General features: G+C 41.7%; 1 protein-coding gene and 1 long non-coding RNA gene across 3 annotated transcripts in view; one reads left to right on the top strand and one right to left on the bottom strand.

The window, feature by feature from the left end:
- Positions 1-10,086: 10,086 nt before the first annotated feature.
- Positions 10,087-17,087, bottom strand: LOC121820004 (uncharacterized). Its single transcript, XR_006060444.2, has 3 exons — positions 13,975-17,087; positions 11,766-11,852; positions 10,087-10,268 (listed from the first exon to the last, which is right to left on the bottom strand). It is a non-coding gene; the product is annotated as an uncharacterized LOC121820004 (long non-coding RNA).
- Positions 17,088-17,287: 200 nt separating this feature from the next.
- MED6 (mediator complex subunit 6) overlaps positions 17,288-20,189 on the top strand; it is a 45,045-nt gene continuing 42,143 nt past the window's right edge. For both annotated transcript variants that reach the window (XM_060418231.1, XM_015097151.4), the window contains exon 1: positions 17,288-17,327. In XM_060418231.1, the coding sequence (XP_060274214.1) occupies positions 17,306-17,327 (22 nt within the window). In that variant the 5' untranslated portion in view covers positions 17,288-17,305. The remainder of the gene's footprint in view (positions 17,328-20,189) is intronic.

Raw genomic sequence — 20,189 nt, 5'->3', positions numbered from 1 at the left:
CCATAGACGGCAGCCCACCAGGCTCCCCCATCCCTGGGATTCTCCAGGCAAGAACACTGGAGTGGGTTGCCATTTCCTTCTCCAATGCATGAAAGTGAAAAGTGAAAGTGAAGTCGTTCAGTCGTGTCTGACCCTCAGCGATCCCATGGACTGCATGCAGCCTTCCAGGCTCCTCCATCCATGAGATTTTCCAGGCAAGAGTACTGGAGTGGGTTGCCATTGCCTTCTCCACATAAGAGACTACTATCAGCAATTATATGCTAATAAAATGGAGAACTTGGAAGAAATGGACAAATTCTTTGAAAAGTACAACTTTCCAAAACTGAACCAGGAAGAAATAGAAAATCTTAAAAAACCCATCACAAGCATGGAAATTGAAACTGTAATCAGAAATCTTTCAGCAAACAAAAGCCCAGGACCAGACGGCTTCACAGCTGAATTCTACCAAGAATTCAGAGAAGAGCTAACACATATCCTACTCAAACTCTTTCAGAAAATTGCAAAGTAAATTTCCACACTCATTCTATGAGGCCACCATCACCGTAATGCTAAAACCTGACAAGGTGCCACAAAAAAACAAAACTACAGGCCAATATCGCTGATGAACATAGATGCAAAAATCCTTAACAAAATTCTAGCAAACAGAATCCAATAACATATTAAGATCATACATCATGACCAAGTGGGCTTTATCCCAGGGATGCAAGCATTCTTCACTATCCACAAATCAATCAATGTAATTCACCACATTAACAAACTGAAAGATAAAAACCATATGATTATTTCAATACATGCACAGAAAGCCTTTGACAAAATTCAACATCAATTTATGATAAAAACCCTCCAGAAAGCAGGAATAGAAAGAACATACCTCAACATAATAAAAGCTATATATGACAAACCCACAGCAAATATTATCCTCAATGGTGAAAAATTGAAAGTATTTTCCCTAAAGTCAGGAACAAGACAAGGGTGCCCACTCTCACCACTGCTATTCAACATAGTTTTGGAAGTTTTGGCCACAGCAATTAGAGCAGAAAAAGAAATAAAAGGAATCCAGACCGGAAAAGAAGTAGTAAAACTCTCACTCTTTGCAGGTGACATGATCCTCTACATAGAAAACCCTAAAGACTCCACCAGAAAATTACTAGAGCTAATCAGTGAATATAGTAAGGTTTCAGGATATAAAATTAACACACAGAAATCCCTTGCATTCCTATACATTAACAATGAGAAATCAGAAAAAGAAATTAAGGAAACAATTCCATTCACCATTGCAATGAAAAGGATAAAATACTTAGGAATACATCTACCTAAAGAAACTAAAGACCTATATATAGAAAGCTATAAGACACTGGTGAAAGAAATCAAAGAGGACACAAATAGATGGAGAAATATACCATGTTCATGGATTGGAAGAATCAATCTAGTAAAAATGAGTATACTACCCAAACCAATCTATAGATTCAATGCAATCCCTATTGCCGGAGGCCACCACGGGAGATCCCACCCATGACAAGGTCATGTGGAAGAGAACTGTTAAGCAAGGCTTCAGAACTCAAGGGGCTCCCTAGGCTTTCTCGAGCATCTACCCCAAAACCAGAATCTGTCTGTTTTACTGTTTCATGACTTTCACCAACTTCTCTGACATTAACAGGGGGCTAACCCTGACCACCTTTCTCTGGAGAAAATCAGCTTAGGGCTATAGCTAATAAGTCTCTTGGACATGAGAGGAATATTTCAAATCAAACTCCCTCTGTTAGCATTCTAGCTTGCTTGGCAGGTATACCCAGACTCTTACAGCTATGCATGTGATTATTTACAGCCTCCCAACTGTGAGAGTCACAGAAAGCCTAAAACACAGAGCCTTTGAAAGAGTTAAAAGTTATTAGAGTAATGCTAGTGCTGATGCAGGATTTCATTACTGGGCCAATGCTTATTGCTAAGTTCCCATATCTCATATCCACTGTGCACCTGGGAATGCATTAGTTAACATAGTGAGAATGCAAGAAAAAGAAGTGTAGCCTTGAATTTAACCATATCAGACTTTTGAGCTAATTGGTTCTTTCTCGTAACTCACTGCACCTTTGCTCTGTGAAAAACGTAACTCTGTTTGGCATTTTCTGAGGCTGACATAGATTAAAAATATAAAGAAAAAACACTTTGAGGGAAAATAAGCTTTCTGGTTGAGCAGCCTTTATCAAAAGAGGGTCATAAAATGTTCACAGGCCTCCAAGGCCAGAAGATACTGTACACAACATCATTTGTGGGAAAGTTATGCAGAAAAATCCTGGTTTCGATAAGGGCAAAACTGCTGGAATGTTTGGGCTGACTCTGTATGACCTTGCATCTTTCATTTCCCTCTACGTATAAAGCAAGGTATAAAAGTACCTTTTGAAAAATAAAGCTTTTTGGCCTCACAGAAGCTTGGTCACCCCGTGTTTTTTCTTCTCTCTATCTTTCTTTCTCTCTCTCTCTCCCTCTCCCTCTCTTTTTCAGGCAGATCCCTTGGAGCATGGGGGCTCCCTGCATTCACTTATCTGCCCGGGTTTCTAAGACCTGAACGGGAAGACCTTCTGCATCTTCACTCCCTCGGGAGACCGCGAGGGCACCTGTGGCCTCCGTGAACAGGGCAAACTTCTTGTCTTGAAGTTTTATTGGTTCTCTGTGTAAACCAAGGAATATCAGCCTCTTTCTCTCCTCTATTTTCTTATCTACAACATTCTTTCCTTATTTCTCTCTAAATCAATCGCTGACGCCATTTCTCCTTTGGGTTTCCCTGGATCCTCCAGGGGCTGGACCCCAGCACCCTATCAAGCTACCAGTGGCATTTTTCACAGAGCTAGAACAAATAATTTCACAATTTGTATGGAAAAACAAAAAAACCTTGAATAGCCAAAGCAATCTTGAGAAAGAAGAATGGAACTGGAGGAATCAACCTGCCTGACTTCAGGCTCTACTACAAAGCCACAGTCATCAAGACAGTATGGTGCTGGCACAAAGACAAATATAGATCAATGGAACAAAATAGAAAGCCCAGAGATAAATTCACTCACCTATGGACACCTTATCTTTGACAAAGGAGGCAGGAATATACAATGGAGTAAAGACAATCTCTTTAATAAGTGGTGCTGGGAAAACTGGTCAACCACTTGTAAAAGAATGAAACTAGAACACTTTCTAACACCATACACAAAAATAAACTCAAAATGGATTAAAGATCTAAACATACAACCAGAAACTATAAAACTCCTAGAGGAAAACATAGGCAAAACACTCTCTGACATACATCACAGCAGGATCCTCTATGACCCACCTCCCAGAATATTGGAAATAAAAGCAAAAATAAACAAATGGGACCTAATTAAAATTAAAAGCTTTTGCACAACGAAGGAAACTATAAGCAAAGTGAAAAGACAGTCTTCAGAAAGGGAAAAAATAATAGCAAATGAAGCAACTGACAAAGAATTAATCTCAAAAATATACAAGCAACTGTTGCAGCTCAATTCCAGAAAAATAAACAACCCAATCAAAAAATGGGCCAAAGAACTAAATAGACATTTTTCCAAAGAAGACATACGGATGGCTAACAAATACATGAACAGATGCTCAACATCACTCATTATCAGAGGAATGCAAATCAAAACCACAATGAGGTACCATTTCATGCCAATCACAATGGCTGCTATCCAAATGTCTACAAGCAATATATGCTGGACAGGGTGTGGAGAAAAGGGAACCCTCTTACACTGTTGGGGGAATGCAAACTAGTACAGCCACTATGGAGAACAGTGTGGAGATTCCTTAAAAAACTGCAAATAGAACTGCCATATGACCCAGCAATCCCACTACTGGGAATACAGAGGAAACCAGAATTGAAAGAGACACGTGTACCCCAATGTTCATCGCAGCACTGTTTATAATAGCCAGGACATGGAAGCAACCTAGATGTCCATCAGCAGAGGAGTGGACAAGAAAGCTGTGGTATGTATACACAGTGGAATATTACTCAGCCATTAAAAAGAATACATTCAAATCAGTTCTAATGAGGTGGATGAAACTGGAGCCTATTATATAGAGTGAAGTAAGCCAGAAAGAAAAACAACAATACAGTATACTAACACATATTTATGGAATTTAGAAAGATGGTAACGACAACCCTATATGTGAGATTGCAAAACAGACACAGATATATAGAACAGTCTTTGGACTCTGTGGGAGAGGGCAAGGGTGGGATGATTTGGGAGAATGGCATTGAAGCATGTATAATATCATTTGTGAAATGAATTGCCAGTCCAGGTTCGGTGCATGAGACAGGTGCTTGGGGCTGGTGCATGGGCATGACCCAGAGGGATGGGATGGGGAGGAAGGTGGGAGGGGGTTTCAGGATGGGAACACATGTACACCCGTGGTGGATTCATGTCAATGTCTGGCAAAATCACTACAATATTGTAAAGTAATTTGCCTCCAATTAAAATAAATAAATTTATATTAAATAAAAAGAAATTTACCAACTAATTACTAGGTGGCAGACATTGAACAAAACTAATATCATTTCTTCCCACGTGGAACTTAGAATCTGTTGGAGAGAACACAGCTTGGGGTAGGGGCCGGGGACAGACATGAACAAACAGAAATATTCAGAAGCCATGATACATGCCATAAGATAAAACAAATCCAGTGAGAGCTCATAGGAATTAAAGGTGGAGGGAGGCTGCCCTTAACACGGGGCAAGAAGGAAGGATACAGTCAGACAGTGAGAGCTCATGGGAATTAAAGGCGGAGGGAGGCTGCCCTTAACACAGGGGAAGAATGAAGGATACAGTCAAACAGAGACCTGACTGCTGCTGCTGCTGCTAAGTCGCTTCAGTCATGTCTGACTCTGTGCGACCCCATAGATGGCAGCCTGGGATTCTCCAGGCAAGAACACTGGAGTGGGTTGCCATTTTCTTTTCCAATGCATTTAAGTGAAAAGTGAAAGTGAAGTCACTGAGTCGTGTCCAACTCTCAGCGACCCCATGGACTGCAGCCTACTAGGCTCCTCCGTCCATTGGATTTTCCAGGCAAGAGTACTGGAGTCGGGTGCCATTGCCTTCTCTGAGAGACCTGACAAGAGGTCTTAATTCACTCAGTTCAGTTCAATTCAGTCGTGTCCGACTCTTTGCGACCCCACGCCAGCACTCAACAAATAACTATTGAGCTCTTCTTATGGGCCAGGCACTACTCTTGGTGTTAGAAATAGAGCAGTGCAGTGTGGGGGGAAACAAAGAACTGGCCTCAAGGAGCTTGCATTCTGGAAGTGAAAAGGGGGCAGAGATGGTCTGTAGACTCTGAGGGTGTGGGAGTGCTGTGTGGGATGGAGCTGGAGCTCAGGCCAAGGAACTAGCTGGTGGGAAGATCCTGCAGAAGTCAGCTGGCTATTTCGGGAACCAAAAACAGGCCAATGTGGTGGGAGCATAGGAAGTGTAGTGAAACTTGGTTGGAGAGGTGAACTGGAGGTATATCATAAACAGTTTCACAAGTCATGAAAATGAATTTAAAAGGTTAAATGAATATGGCTTATGGAAAGCACTTAGCATGGATTTGAATCGAAGTTGCTAAATCTAGGTTTAAAGTTACTGAGTATGTGTGCTCAGTCATGTCCAGCTCTTTGAGACTTCTTGGACTGTAGTCCACCAGGCTCCTCTGTCCATGGGATTTTCCCTGGCAAGAATACTGGAATGGGTTGCCATTTCCTCCTCCAGAGGATCTTCCTGGCTTAGGGACCAAACCTGCATCTGCTGCATTGGCAGGCAGATTCTTTACCACTGAGTCACCTGGGAATCCCTTGAAATTACTGTGCTGGGTTCTCATTTACCTGATGATTGAGCTCCACATCCACCACCGCCTTCCACATCCATGAGTCATCTTCTTGAATCTGGACATGTAAGAACTTGTGCAATGTCATGTGCATTGTTTGCCCACAGGGCTGCTATGATACCAGTGACGTGGCAGGATCATGGCAGTGGTGAATATGGGTGCATCCTGGGATGAAGGAATGGGCTATAGCTTGTCTGGATCCCTAAAGGTCAGAGATCCACAGATCGTAAAAAAAGAGGTCTAAGCAAAGGATTTGGGCCAATAGAGATCCACAGTAGCATCAAGAAACATACTTGGTCATTTCTCCACTTATTAATTCTGCACTGGACAAATTGAAAGCTCAGGCCCACAACTGTTTCCCCAAAGAAGACATGGACAATTGGACTAATACAATGTAACGTGATAAGCATTATGGAGAGAGATGTGCTATGGATGCTATGGGAATGTTTGAGAGAGCTACCTAACTCACAGTGGTATGGGGGATGCTCTGGGAAGAATTCCAACTCAACTAACTTGAGTTGCCTCAACTAAGTTTTCAAGGACTTCTAGGAGTTGGCAGGGTAGAGAAAAGGAAGGATATTTTAGGTAGAGAGAACTCCATGTGAAGAGGAATCAAGATGAGAGTGCATTGCTAGGGACAGAAGTTAAGAGAGAGAAGTTGGAGAGGAAAATAGAGGTCGAGTCATAAAGGAGATTATAGTCCATGCCAAGGAGTTTGGACTTCATCTTGAAGACAATGGAAAATCAGTCCATCATTTTAAGCAAGCGAGTGACCTACTATAACTTCAATAATGAATAATAATGGTTAACACTCATTGGTTTCTTATTGTGTGCCAGGCATCCTTTTGACAATGTCACACACAATGACTCAATCTTTTCTGGAATTCTTTAAGAACTATTATTAGCACCCACTTTGTAAATGAGGAAGCTGAGGCACAGCTAATGTAGAAAATTTTCCCAAGAGATTCAACTATAACAGTAAGTGGCTGAACTAGAATCCAAAATCAGACTGCTGACTCCACAGAGAAGCACTTAACTACTATATGCTGCTGTGCTGTGCTTAGTTGCTCAGTTGAGCCTGACTCTTTATGACCCCATGGACTGTAGCCTGCCAGGCTCCTCTGTCCATGGGGATTCTCCAGGAAAGTATACTGGAGTGGGTTGCCATGTCCTCCTCCAAGAGATCTTCCTAGGGATCAAACCCAGGTCTCCCACATAGCAGGTGGATTCTTTACTGTCTGAGTCACTAGTGAAGCCCAAGAATACTGGAGTGGGTAGCCTACCCCTTCTCCAGGGGATCTTCCCACCCCAGGAATTGAAATGGGCTCTGCTGCAATGCAGGTGGATTCTTTACCAGCTGAGCTACCAGAGAGGCCCCTTAACTACTATGATACCTGTTTAATTTCTTGTTACCCAAAGTGTGGTTTCTGGACTGTGGCAGCAGAATTACCTGGAGCAAATCTCGGACCACGTCCCACACCTGTCAAGTCAGAAACTGAATTTTAATGAGATTCCCCAGATGATTTGAAGGTATATTAATGACTGAGAAGCACTGGCCTAACCCCGTGAGGGAACTGGGTCAGAGGTGATGGACTGGAAGACAAATACTCCATCTTAAGACGAATACTATTTTAGCTCCAGGTGACTGTGGGATGTTAAAATGTAAAGAGCACCAGCACCCCTCTGCAAGTTCATTTTTCATGTTTTTATGGAAGGGAAGGGAAGGGATAAAGATTTTACAAAGAATATTTTGTGGAGCCTCACTGTGTTAGCTAACAAAAGATGCTTTTAAGTAGAATTTGCTGTAGCAGCTGCCAGTGTAAAATCTCTAAGAAATTTACAGGGCAGGGAGAAATTTCTCTTCCCTTGGGTCATTTATTTAGTTCCTTCTTGTTATCACTAAGATGACAAATATCTGAGGGTAATGATTAGGGAATAGGTCTTGGGCCAGGGGGCCAAGGAAACCCTTCCACTTGTGTTTCACCCGGAGTTTTGAGAATTGCCCATTCTGGGTGGCAATTCAAGTTCTCCAGGATGATGCATTAGGGTTTGGATTCAAAGCCATAGTTGGTAATGAAGAGCAATTATTTTCTTAATGTGTCTAAGATCTTAAGAAGACAACTGTGAAGAATATCTTAGCCATCTGATTTTGTCTTTTCAGAGGGTAATCAACATACGTATGTTTGGAAACCACTTTCCCAAGATAACTTGTGAATAACTGTAAAGTGTTAGAGCCTAACAATGGATGATGTAAAAACAAGTGTCTTTAGTGAGGCTGCTCTATTCTCTAAAAGCCAAAGCAAGAAGTATGGATTTGTCTGTCGCAGACTTGTAGGGAGCCATGAGAAGTTTTAAATGGCAGAGTATATAATTGTATTTTAGAAATATAACTCTGATGGGAATGTGAAGAATGAACTGGAAAGGGTAGAGACTGAAGATCAATGAGGAGGCTATGAGAGATGATGAGGTCATGAACAAAGTCACAGGCCCGGCTACAGAGAGGAAATAGGAGATCTCTTTGCTTTTGTACCCAGGTACAGCTTTCCTCTGACTTCTAGCTCTTATTCCAATTGCCATCTGGACCACACTATTTTATATGTTCTATAATAATCTCAAGCTTAATATGTTAAAAAGTTCCCTTTTCCTCTTTTATTCCCTTTCTCAGCAAATGATATATATCCATTCACCCCAGCCAAATAACTGGGGAATCAGCCTGGACCTTTCTCACCTTCACATCCATTCAATCACTAAGTTCTTTAAATTCTACTTTTTGGATGCCCATCACATCCATTCCTTCCTCCTCATTCCACTGCTATTTTCCCAACTCAGGTCCATATTCTTTTTCACTTACACTTACTGGCAGTAATCTCTTCAGTCACTTATATCCTTCGACTCATCTTTCATACAGTTGCCAGATGGGCTTTCTAAAATAAAAATCTGACCTTACTATTTCTCTAGGTAAAAAATTCTCCAATGGTTCCTCAAATGCCTACTGGATAAAACCCAAATTACTTATCATGGGCTATAAGCCCTCCAGTTATGGGGCTTCGGTTTGCCTCCTATTGTATCTTAGCTCACTCATCTCACTTAAAATCTATCTTATCCAGACATAGAGAAATGTTTGCAAGACTTTGAATATTCCAGGATGCTTCATGTCTAAATATTTGTTCCCCTTCCTTCCACCTTCCTACTCCTCTCTTTCCTCCCCTTCCTACTTCATCTGGAAAAAAACCTTTTTCATCTTTCATGTCAGTTCAAATGTCACACAAAGCCTTTGCTGAAAACTCCACCCTATTGTCCTCCTTATTTCCTGGATAGGATTTCTTAATCTTTAGTGTGGTAATGGTATAAATAAATATTCATAATAATTATCTATCGAGTAAGTGGAAAAAATGGATGTGTCCTCTCTCCATAGTTTGTTAGTGGAAAAGTTTGGTTATTGTTTTTTAATACTACATCACTATCTAGGAAAGCTTACTCATTCCCATGAGCTTCAATTACCAACTCTACATAACTAACTTCCAGAGAAGCTCTGGTTCTATGTCTTTTAAGGCTTATCAAATGGTCCTGTGGGGAAAATAAACCAGATGCAGAGACTGTAATCCAAAGTCTATTACAATAACTTAAGCGAGAGGCAGTGAGAATGGAAATTAGGGAACAAATTGAAGAGATGTTAGTGAAACAAGTTGCATCAGGTCAGATGTAGAACCTTCTGCCACTGCTCTGAAATTATGCTGTATGTGCTGATGTCTACTTCCCAGGTGGTGAAGGCTGACCCAGTGAGTGCTCACCAGACTGAGAAGGTCAGATATTTTCAGAGCACCACTCCTTCTCTCCTCCCTTCTCTTCTCAAAGTCTAATGTACAGAATGCTGAGAAATCAGCAAAGTTTGGAAACAGGAGGGAAAATCTCAGTTTCTCCTTTCACTACCCAAGCCCTGGGCCAAACTCTGTACTCGGGCTTCTCAGATAAAAAGCACAAAATCAAGATGGCAACCTTTAGTAGTTGCATAACATTAGACCAAAAAATTTCCTTTATGCTCTCTATTCACAATTTATGGCTTTTGGCAGATTGGCACGCTGGACACATGAATCTATTTCAACTTACTATCAGGTCTGGTTTCTCCTGGATTCACACTGAGTAGTGCGGCTCTAAGACAGAATCCTGTGTATGGTCAGGCCTGGCAGGCCTCATAAGAGCAGCTGCCCTCCCCACATCGTACCTGGTGCACAGCCAGTGCTTTGTAGTTTTCTGGAGGGAGTTGTAGTCAATGAACTCAGGCCTCGTTGGACTGCCATGCTCATATCTGCGTCCCCAGCCTGGTACCTCCATTCAGACCAAGTCTCTTTATCCGGGGCTTTGGCTGAGATAGTAGCTTTCCCTTGTAGCCCAGTTGGTAAAGAATCTGCCTGCAATGTAGGAGATCTGGGTTCGATCTCTGGGTTGGGAAGGAAACCCAGGGATATCCTGGGTTCTCCATATCCCCTGGAGAAGGAAATGGCAGCCCACTCCAGTATTTTTGCCTGGAGAATCCCATGGACAGAGGAACCTGGCCAACTATAGTCTATAGGGTCACACAGAGTTGGACACGACTTAACATCTAAACCACTAAACCACCTTGGCTGAGATGTTTTCCAAGGCCCTCTACCAAGACCCGGGACCCTTGGTTGAGCTGTTTTTCTCACTTTGACTCAGTACTTTTCACACCCAGCTCTTTCCTTTTTTCCTGTAGCCACACAGGTCCATTAAAAAGCAGGAGCTTTTTGTTCAAGGCTCCTTGACAGTGAGATTTATCTCCCATCTGTTCTTCCATTGATCCCTGCCTGGGGCCATTACATGGTGGGGAAGTGAGCCAATGCCTTTCTCTTTCACCTCTCACTTGCACTGTCACAGGAAATGAATAAAGAGGTTTGATTGTTACTTTCATCTTGGCTTGTAATCCTAATTGAACACCTCAACACCTGGCAGCTTGGCACACATCTGGCTGTTTTCGCTGTCCCCTGACCTTTAAATAGATACAAAAATGTTCCATCCTGACTTTGTTCTATTAAGGACTCCGGGCTCTTGAAACAAGAGCTTTGTCTTATACGTGCCATATATTCTATTTTTTTCTTTTCACTCTAGCAAGATTCAAATATTCGGAGAAAAGGAGAATGGATACTCTAGATGCACATTAAACTACACTGGATAGGATATTGAAATCTCTTTAAAAATATTTTTGCTTGGCCTACAGAATAATATAATTTTTTTGGCCAGATGGAGCGTGATTATGAATTAGCTACATGTAGACTAGATTTGAGACATAAACAATGACCCACTGCATAGCTTTAAATTATACAGATGAGGCTCTTGGCCCCGATGGTTTAATTATTTTCTTGGAAGACATTGCACTTCTTCACTCAGAAAGTCTAATGAATTTTGTAATTACCTTTTCCTCTGAAGTCTACAAGTAATAATTTCCCATCTGGATTGGTAAAGAAGAGTCCACAGCAGGAAATATTGTTGTGTGGAAAAACAGCACTTTTTTGCTGACCATCCCCATTTTTGCACATATTCACCAGCCAGTTGAAGTATTTGTATCTATGGGCTTGGGGGAAGAGGAGAGCAAATTTCTTTGACCCCTCCAAGGTCTGTATCTCCATTACTTTGGTAGTTCCTGCCTTAGTTTTGTCCATCATCAGCTTTTGTCTGGACTGTTAGGAACTATCACTCAGGTTCCATCTAATTCAGCCTCCACAGTGACATGAGTTCCCATGATTAAATAACCTCCATTGACTAGCCAATGCCTTTAGGATCAAGTCAAAACTCTTAAGCAAATAAAGTCTGAAACAAATGGGGCCCAAGGATCTTATCTTTCACCATCATCTTCCAGCATTATCATATTGTTCACTCAATGCACAACATACTTGCTCTCTTTTGAACAAAATCTTGTCCACTTCTGTGACTTTGTGCCAGCTCTTCTCCCAGTCAAAGTGCCCATTGTTTCTTCTCTTCTAGGAAAAAAATCATAGTCATCTTTTCATACTAGTTCTAATTTTGGTTGTTGTGTTCAATATGTTAAAAGCAGAATAGCAAAATGGGAAAGAGTAGGGAGGCTTCCCTGGTGGCTCAGACAGTGAAGAATCTGCCTGCAATGCAGGGAGACTCAGGTTCAATCCCTGCGTGGGGAAGATCCCCTGGAGAAGGGCATGGCAACCCACTCCAGTATTCTTGCTTGGAGAATCCCAAGCAAGAGGACAGACAGAGGAGCCTGTTAGGCTACAGTCCATGGGGTTGCAAAGACTTGGACATGACTGAGTGATTAACAGGAGACTGGAGACCTAGGTTCCACCATTGATCACTGTAACCTCAAGTGACTTGTTTAACTTCCCTCAGCTTCTGTTTCCTCATACATAAGGTGACAACTTTTTCCTTCCAGCTTTACTGAAGTATGGTTGGTAAATAAAAATGGTATATATTTAGGTTGTACAGTGTGATGATACATACACTTGTGAAATGATTACCACAGTCCAGTTAGGTAACACATCCATCGCCTTGCATAGTGAGAAGATCAGATCTACTCTCATAACAAATTGCAAGTATACAGTACAGTATTACTTAACTATAATCACCATGAGAGTCCCCAAACCTATTCATCTTATAGTTGAAAGTTTATACCCTTGACCAATTTCTCCCTCATTTTCCTTAGCTCCTGACAACCACCATTCTACTTTCTGGTTCTGTGAGCTGGGATTCTCTGTCCATGGGATTCTCCAGGTGAGAATACTGGAATGGATTGCCATTTCCTTCTCCAGAGGATCTTCCCGATCCAGGAATTGAACCTGGGTCTCCTGCACTGCACGCAAATTCTTTACCGACTGAGCTATGAGGGAAATTCTTAAACCATATGAGGTTGTTAAGACGATTAAATGTTGTCATCTTTTTAAAGGGCTTAGGATTGTGCCTGGCATATTGTAAGTACTTAATACGTAAATATTGACTATTATTTTATTTTTGCTGACATTTTCTCCAACTCAATTGTGTTCTAACTTTTATGTTTTAACTTAGCCACTTTTTATGTGTAGAATTATATTAATTTGGGTAAAACGAATGACCAAGGTAACAGTCGTTACCAACTGTAGTTCCTTTTTTCCTTGGCATTTATTCCAGTTGTATCTCATGGAGTATGGTTGAACAAATGATATTGAATTGCCATGTGCCATGTGATAATGATATTTTTAACTGTAATTCCATCAGGAACTTTTGAGCCAGGATCAAGCTTTCATATTTTGGAGGTTCTTAGAGTCCAGTCAGGTATTTTTAATGCTTTGCATTAATAATAAGCAATATTAACATAACCAAATAATTCAAAGAGTCTACCTTAGTAAAACTCTTTCTACTTATGTTCATTATGTGTGTATGGGGGAAAATATTTTTACTGAATTTATACACACAACTGTGACTTTTATATACCACTTTGAACTTGTTTTTAATTTCAAATTTGATTTATCTCAATTTTAACTATGCATCAAAATTAAATTTATTTTCATTCTATATCAAAATGCTACAAATATCACTGTGATTTCTACATTTTTTTTGGAGTGGCTTGTGCTGGGTCTTTGCTGCTGCATGAGGGCTTTCTCTAGTTGCAGAGAGCAAGGGCTACTCTTTAGGTGCAGTGCACTGGCTTCTCATTGTGGTTGCTTCTCTCCTTGGGATCTTAGTTCCTGGACCAGGAATCGAATCCATGTTCCCTGCCTTGGCAGGCAGATTCTTAACCACTGGACTGCCAGAGAAGTCAGTCCCTCATCGTGATTTCTAATCTAGCTTTTAATACCTGACAAACTCTTATATGACGATAGAATTTTCTGGTAAGAAGGATAATAACATTTGCATCAAGAATTAATTATGAGTTATTTACATCATCTTTGAGCCTAGACATGTGTACAACTATGTTTTATCATCTAAAAATACAACCTTAAACATCTTAAGCATAGAATGATTACCCCATTATTCCGCTGCTCCTCAGCAGCTTTACAGTTGATTTGTCTTCGGTAAGCCTGTAATAGTAACATCTATTACATCACTTTCCAATTTGTATGACAATATTGGTTCACAAGGCCATTTGATACTCACCCACAACAGACAGCTGAATGGATAAATAAAAATGATTAGATGAATGAATACTGAGAAAGCAAATTGTTTCTCTGAGCAGTTTGTCCATGAATCAATAGATACTCCAGATTTGTGTCAGTTCAGTTCAGTTCAGTTGCTCAGTCATGTCTGACTCTTTGCAACCCCATGGACTAAAGCATGCCAAGATTTCCTGAGCATGCTCCATCGACTTGGTGATGCCATCCAACCATCTCATCCTCTGTTGTTCCCTTCTCCTCCTGCCTTCAATCTTTCCAAGCATCAGGGTCCTTTCCAATGAGTCAGTTCTTCACATCAGGTAGCCAAAGTATTGGAGCTTCAGCTTCACCATCAGTCCTTCTGATGAATATTAGGGATTTGATTTCCTTTAGTATTGACTGGTTTGATCTTTTGCAGTACAAGGGACTCTCAAGAGTCTTCTCCAACACCACAGTTCAAAAGCATCAATTCTTCAGTGCTCAGCCTTCTTTATGATCCAACTCTCACATCCATACATGACTACTGGAAAAACCATAGCTTTGACTATACGAACCTTTGTCAGCAAAGCGATATCTCTGCTTTTAATACGCTGTCTAGGTTTATCATAGCTTTTCTTCCAAGGAGCAAGTGTCTTTTAATTTCATGGCTACAGTCACTGTCCACAGTGATTTTGGAGCCCAAGAAAATAAAATCTGTCACTTTCCCCATTTTTTCCCTACCTATTTGCCATCAAGTGATGGGACTGGATGCCATAATCTTTGTTTTTTAATGTTGAGTTTTAAGTCAGCTTTTTCATTCTCATCTTTCACCATCAAGGTGAAAGATAGCTCTTCTTTGCCTTCTGCTATTAGGATGGTATCATATCTGAGGTTGCTGATATTTCTCCCAGCAATCTTGATTCCAGCTGCCAGGAGTCCAGCCTGCCAGGCTCCTCTGTCTATGGGATTTCCCTGGCAAGAATATTGAATGGGTTGCCATTTCCTTCTCCAGGAGCACTTAGTCTTATAAAGCAATATCCTAGGAATAATTTTTTATTTCCTGCCTCTCCTTCATCAGGCTCATCTACCAGTCACTAATTATCTTTTGATTTTATCTCCAAAATATTTGTCATCCTTTTTCTTCCCTCAGCTACTACTACCTTTGTATGAGTGTAGACATCATTTGTTTGCCAGTCTCCTAAACCGACTCCCTGTTCTTAGTCTTATAAATGCCTCCAACTCATGTTCCTTGGATAATCTTCATATTGATAAAATGGAATCACAATTACACTTCTCCCACTGCCTACAAGATAAAGGCCGAGCTCCCAGGTCTGGCTTACTATGCTTACCATATGTTTTATTACCTAAGGATCTGTGTTCTGTTATTTTCTCCTAATAAAAGTTCAAGAAAACATAACAAACAAAACAGAAAGCTTGATGTTTCACAGTTCTGTTTATTGGATACGATAACCACTATTTTGGAATGCCTCCTCAACCAGGCCCCACCAGGCCTTCCTCCTTTGAAAAGTAAACTCTGCTCTATGTGTGTGCATATTTTTATTGGGACACGTATACATATCATCTCAAGCATAAAATCCCAGTTCAAAAACTGGAGTTAAACAAAGCAATATATTTTTATGCCACTTAGAGTTAAAAGCTTTGAATTCCCAGTCTATAATGTAGAAAATTCCAGTGAATTCACGGCTGTTCTGGCTCTCACCCCCCACTGCTGTACTCCCCACCCCTTACCACTGTTCTGTGCTTAAATTCTGGGGGAACCTTCACACTACCTAAATTCTGGAGAAGATATAGGCACTAACACTTCATCCCCATACAAAAGGGCTTCTTCAGATTTTGGGGTTCTCTTCTTGGCATCTGTGTCTTGCTTGCAAATATCCTCAACATTTTGCTTTTATGGAGACACACTGGAGCTTTAAAATCTTTCTAAGACTTCCTATAGCTTCCCCATTCCAGAATTGTTCCCTCTAAGGCATCTTGCTATCTAGCCCAGATTACCTGGAATTTGGACACTAGGTCTTTACTCAGGGACCCAAGGTATTCCCTTTCTTTTAATCTTGTTAATGTTTTGTGCTGGAAGCCTTGTTTTGTGAAAATTTTGTCTCAAAGGTATGTAATATTTTAATGGGCTTAGTTACATAAATCTAATAGTTGTCAAATTCCTCCTGCTTAGTCCTGTCCTATCCCCACATTTGAGGTAGGGTGAAAAATAGAATGGTCAGTGGCCCCTAAGGGCTTCCCAGGTAGCTCAGCTGGTAAAGAATCCACCTGCAATGCAGGAGACCCTGGTTTGATCCCTGAATGGGAAAAATCCCCTGGTGAAGGGATAGGCTACACACTATAATATTCTTGGGCTTCCCTGGTGGCTCAGATGGTAAAGAATCTGCCTGCAATGTGGGAGACCTGGGTTCCATCCCTGGGTTGGGAAGATCCCCTGGAGGAGGGCATGGCAACCCACTCCAGTATTCTTGCCTGGAGAATCCCCATGGACAGAGGATCCTGGCAAGCTACAGTCCATGGGGTCTCAAAGAAACCAACACGACTGAACGACTAAGAACAGTACAGTGGCTCCTAAACTGAGCAATTCATTGAATACGCCTGAAAGAGTTATTAGAATTAAAAATGTTGCCACCCCCAATTCTGCACAATCATAATTTGTTTTTTTAAAACGATCACAGATCAAGGTGGAATTTTCGAATCCCTCAGTGATGGGCGTTGGGCAGGCCTCTGTTCAGTCCCTTTTTTCTCAAAGTCCCCAAATTTTTAACCCGATAGCATCTCCTGCTTCTACCTCTCTTTTCTTTGAATCTGCTCCCTCTTTCCAGCATGGAGAAGGAAATGGCAACCCACTCCAGTACTCTTGTCTGGAAAATCCCATGGACGGAGGAGCCTGGTAGGCTGCAGTCCAAGGGGTCGGTAAGAGTCGAACACGACTGAGCGACTTCACCTTCACTTTTCACTTTCATGCACTGGAGAAGGAAATGGCAACCCACTCCAGTGTTCTTGCCTGGAGAATCCCAGGGACGGCGGAGCCTGGTGGGCTTCCGTCTATGCGGTCGCACAGAGTGGGACACGACTGAAGCAATTAAGCAGCAGCAGCAGCTCTTTCCAGCAAAGCTCTCCTATCCCCTCCTCCCCTCCCCACTCCGCCTTCTAGCCCCGCCCACTCGGTCTCAGTCCCGCCTTCTCCCCGCCGCCGCTCCACCCCCTCTTCTGTCCGCCTCGCCCTCTTTTGGTTCCTCCTCGACGTTCTTCCGCTCTGCAGCCTACCTCTTTCGTCTCTGAGTTGTGACGGTTTCTCTGCGCCGGAAGAAGGGCCTGAAAACACTTTCGGAGTTATGGCGGCGGTGGATATCCGAGGTAGCCTGTGTTATCATCCTTTGTTTTCTGATTGTCTGGGACCTGGTTTAGGGATTTATAGCTCTTGAGGGCAAAATTCTGGTTCCTTTGTGATATCTGCCAAGCTCTTTTGATTTTTTTTTTTTTTTTTTTTCTGAACGACTCGAAGCTCAAATCTGGCGGAAAACTGCCTAGATTTTCGCAGTTGTTCAGGAGTCTCTTAGAAGCGTTAAAACGAAGGGGCTTGGAAGAAACCCTGGGCTTTGAGCCCTGATAGCTGCGGTGTTGTTGTGCATACGTCTCCATCAGTATTGGTTGGGGCTCTCTATCCGGGTGAAGGAACGGCCTTTGGGTATAGAAGGGGGTGGGGTGATAAGCCGCTGACAGGGTTTGGTTCATCCTTGGAACTTGGCCTGCTGCTGCTGCTAAGTCGCTTCAGTCGTGAATCCCGCCGTCCCTGGGATTCTCCAGGCAAGAACACTGGAGTGGGTTGCCATTGCCTTCTCCAGTGCATGAAAGTGAAAAGTGAAAGTGAAGTCACTGAGTCGTGTCCAACTCTCAGCGACCCCATGGACTGCAGCACACCAGGCTTCTCCGTCCATGGGACTTTCCAGGCAAGAGTACTGGAGTGGGGTGCCATTGCCTTCTCCTGGGGGCCGCCTTAATCCTGACGTTTGATACTCCTTTTTCTTTATTGACCAAATTGGAGTCTGGCACATGCATTGCAAATATATTGTCATTTATATATTGTCAAAATGTCTAGTGATCTTCAGCATTTCTGAATAATGCTTACTATATGTTTTTCTTTCATTATAGGTGAGACTATCAAGCACCTAATTTCATTACTCGCTTGTTGTCAGAGAGTTTTGTTAGGGCCACGTCAACACGCTCTCGCTTGCAATTGAATAAAAAATAAAAAGTCTTATCAGACTGTTTAGTTTTCATAACTTTAGACTTCCCTGGTGGCTCAGCTGATAAAGAATCCACCTGCAAAGGGGGAGAACTGGTTCGATCCCTGGGTTGGGAAGATCCCCTGGAGAAGGGAAAGTCTACCCACCCACTCCATTATTCTGGCCTGGAGAATTCCATCACTGTATAGTCCATGGAGTCACAAAGAGTCGGACACGACTGAGCGACTTTCACTTTCACTTTTTATTTAGATTTGTTAAAGCCTCTAAGGCAAAGACTCTAAGGTGGGAATGTGTATGGTGTGTCAGAAGAGCAAGGATGCCAGTATGACTGAAGCCGAGTGAGTGAGGAGGCCGGAAATAGAGGCGGTCAGAGAGAATTGGTGGCTTGGTCATCTAGAAATTGTAGGCTGTTGTAAGGGCTTTGGCTTTTCCTCTGAGTAAAAACGGAGAACCACGGGAGGGTTCTGACCAAAGAGGATGAACATAATATAACTTACTTTTTCTTAGGGTTACTTTGGCTGCTGAGAACAGTGTAGGAGGGCAATGGTGAAATTAGGGAGGCTAGTTAGAAGGCCATTTTTGTAATGAATGGGGATTTGGGGATAGCTCAGACTAGGGTGGTAACAGTGCAGATGGCAAGAAGTTATTGGAGTCTGCTTGTTTGGGTAGTGTATTCTCTTTATTGGGCTGTGGTCTTAGGTAGTTTCTATGTGGGAGAGCTAAGGTATTCTATTTTACAGCCACACATCACCTAGTTAAGTATTTTGTAGATGAACATCTTTGGATACTGGAGTATGTGTAAGTTTATGACCAGTAGAGTAACTTATACTTAGCCGTTAATCATGAATTAATGAGCTTTTTCTAACTCTAACCAGTCAGATCCTGTGCTAGTTTTGATTAGTAACCCACAGCCCCAGTTTCTTAAAAAGTCAGCATTTAACAGGAACACATTTGTATTCGTGGGTTATTAATAATTAATAATTGAAGTATATAGAAACTGCTCTGAGAACATAGAGAAAGAAACCATTATTTCTACCTTGGAAACTGGAGAAAGACTTTGCAGAGATTAGTAACATTTGAAATGAGTTTAATCTAACATGACCCTTTGAATTTTCTGGTAAACCTATACCCTTTTGAGAATAAAAGAGGTTTCTATTTTTTCCATAAAAGTGTATAAACTAGAAAAAAAAGAAAAAAGAGGCCCAAACTAGGACACCTTTGGTTAAGCCAGAAATAAGGTCAGTTGTATTGATCTTAAATGAAATTGACTACCAGCAGTACCACCATCATCGTCATAATTGACACTGAATTTTTACAGTGTACTAAACCTTTTACATACATAATAATACCTGTTTTATAGATGAGAGAAGTGAGGCATGGGGAGGTTAACTCGCCTGCTGTCTTATAGTTGTCAATACTTTTTCCTTGTGCCATTCTGCTGTGTGATGGTGAATTGTGGGCAGTGAAGTAGGAATATTGGAGCTAGATTGTGAAATGCTGTGTTAAAGAATTTGGACCTTGTTCTTTTAGACTGTAGGTGCACTGCCGTTCTTTAAGTAAGAAGATTAAAGTAATAATTAAATTTTGCATAGAATATCATGATGTATTATGCAGCTCTCACTGAAAAATGTACAAGTTGGGCTTCCCCTGTGATCGAGTAGTTAATAATTTGCCTGCCAATCCAGGGGATATAGGTTTGATCTTTGGTCCAGGAAAATTCCACATGCCACGGGGCAACTAACTAAGCCCATGTGCCAGGAAGCCACTGTAGTGAGACGCTGATGCACTGCAGCGAAGCGTAGCCCCTGCTCTAAGCAATTAGAAAAAGCCCACAAAGCAACAGAGACCCAGCAGAGCCAAAAGTAATCAATCAATCAAATTTTTTTTTTTTTAATGTATAAGTGGCATTTTTAAGGCTGAATAGGATTGAGTGAAGATCTGGAGACAGGAAGCCCCGTAAGGAGGCTACTAT

Source organism: Ovis aries, chromosome 7 (genome assembly GCF_016772045.2).
Source record: "Ovis aries strain OAR_USU_Benz2616 breed Rambouillet chromosome 7, ARS-UI_Ramb_v3.0, whole genome shotgun sequence".
NCBI lineage: Eukaryota > Metazoa > Chordata > Mammalia > Artiodactyla > Bovidae > Ovis > Ovis aries.
Note: the sequence above shows the minus strand (reverse complement) of the source record. Positions and strands in the feature narration are given on the sequence as shown.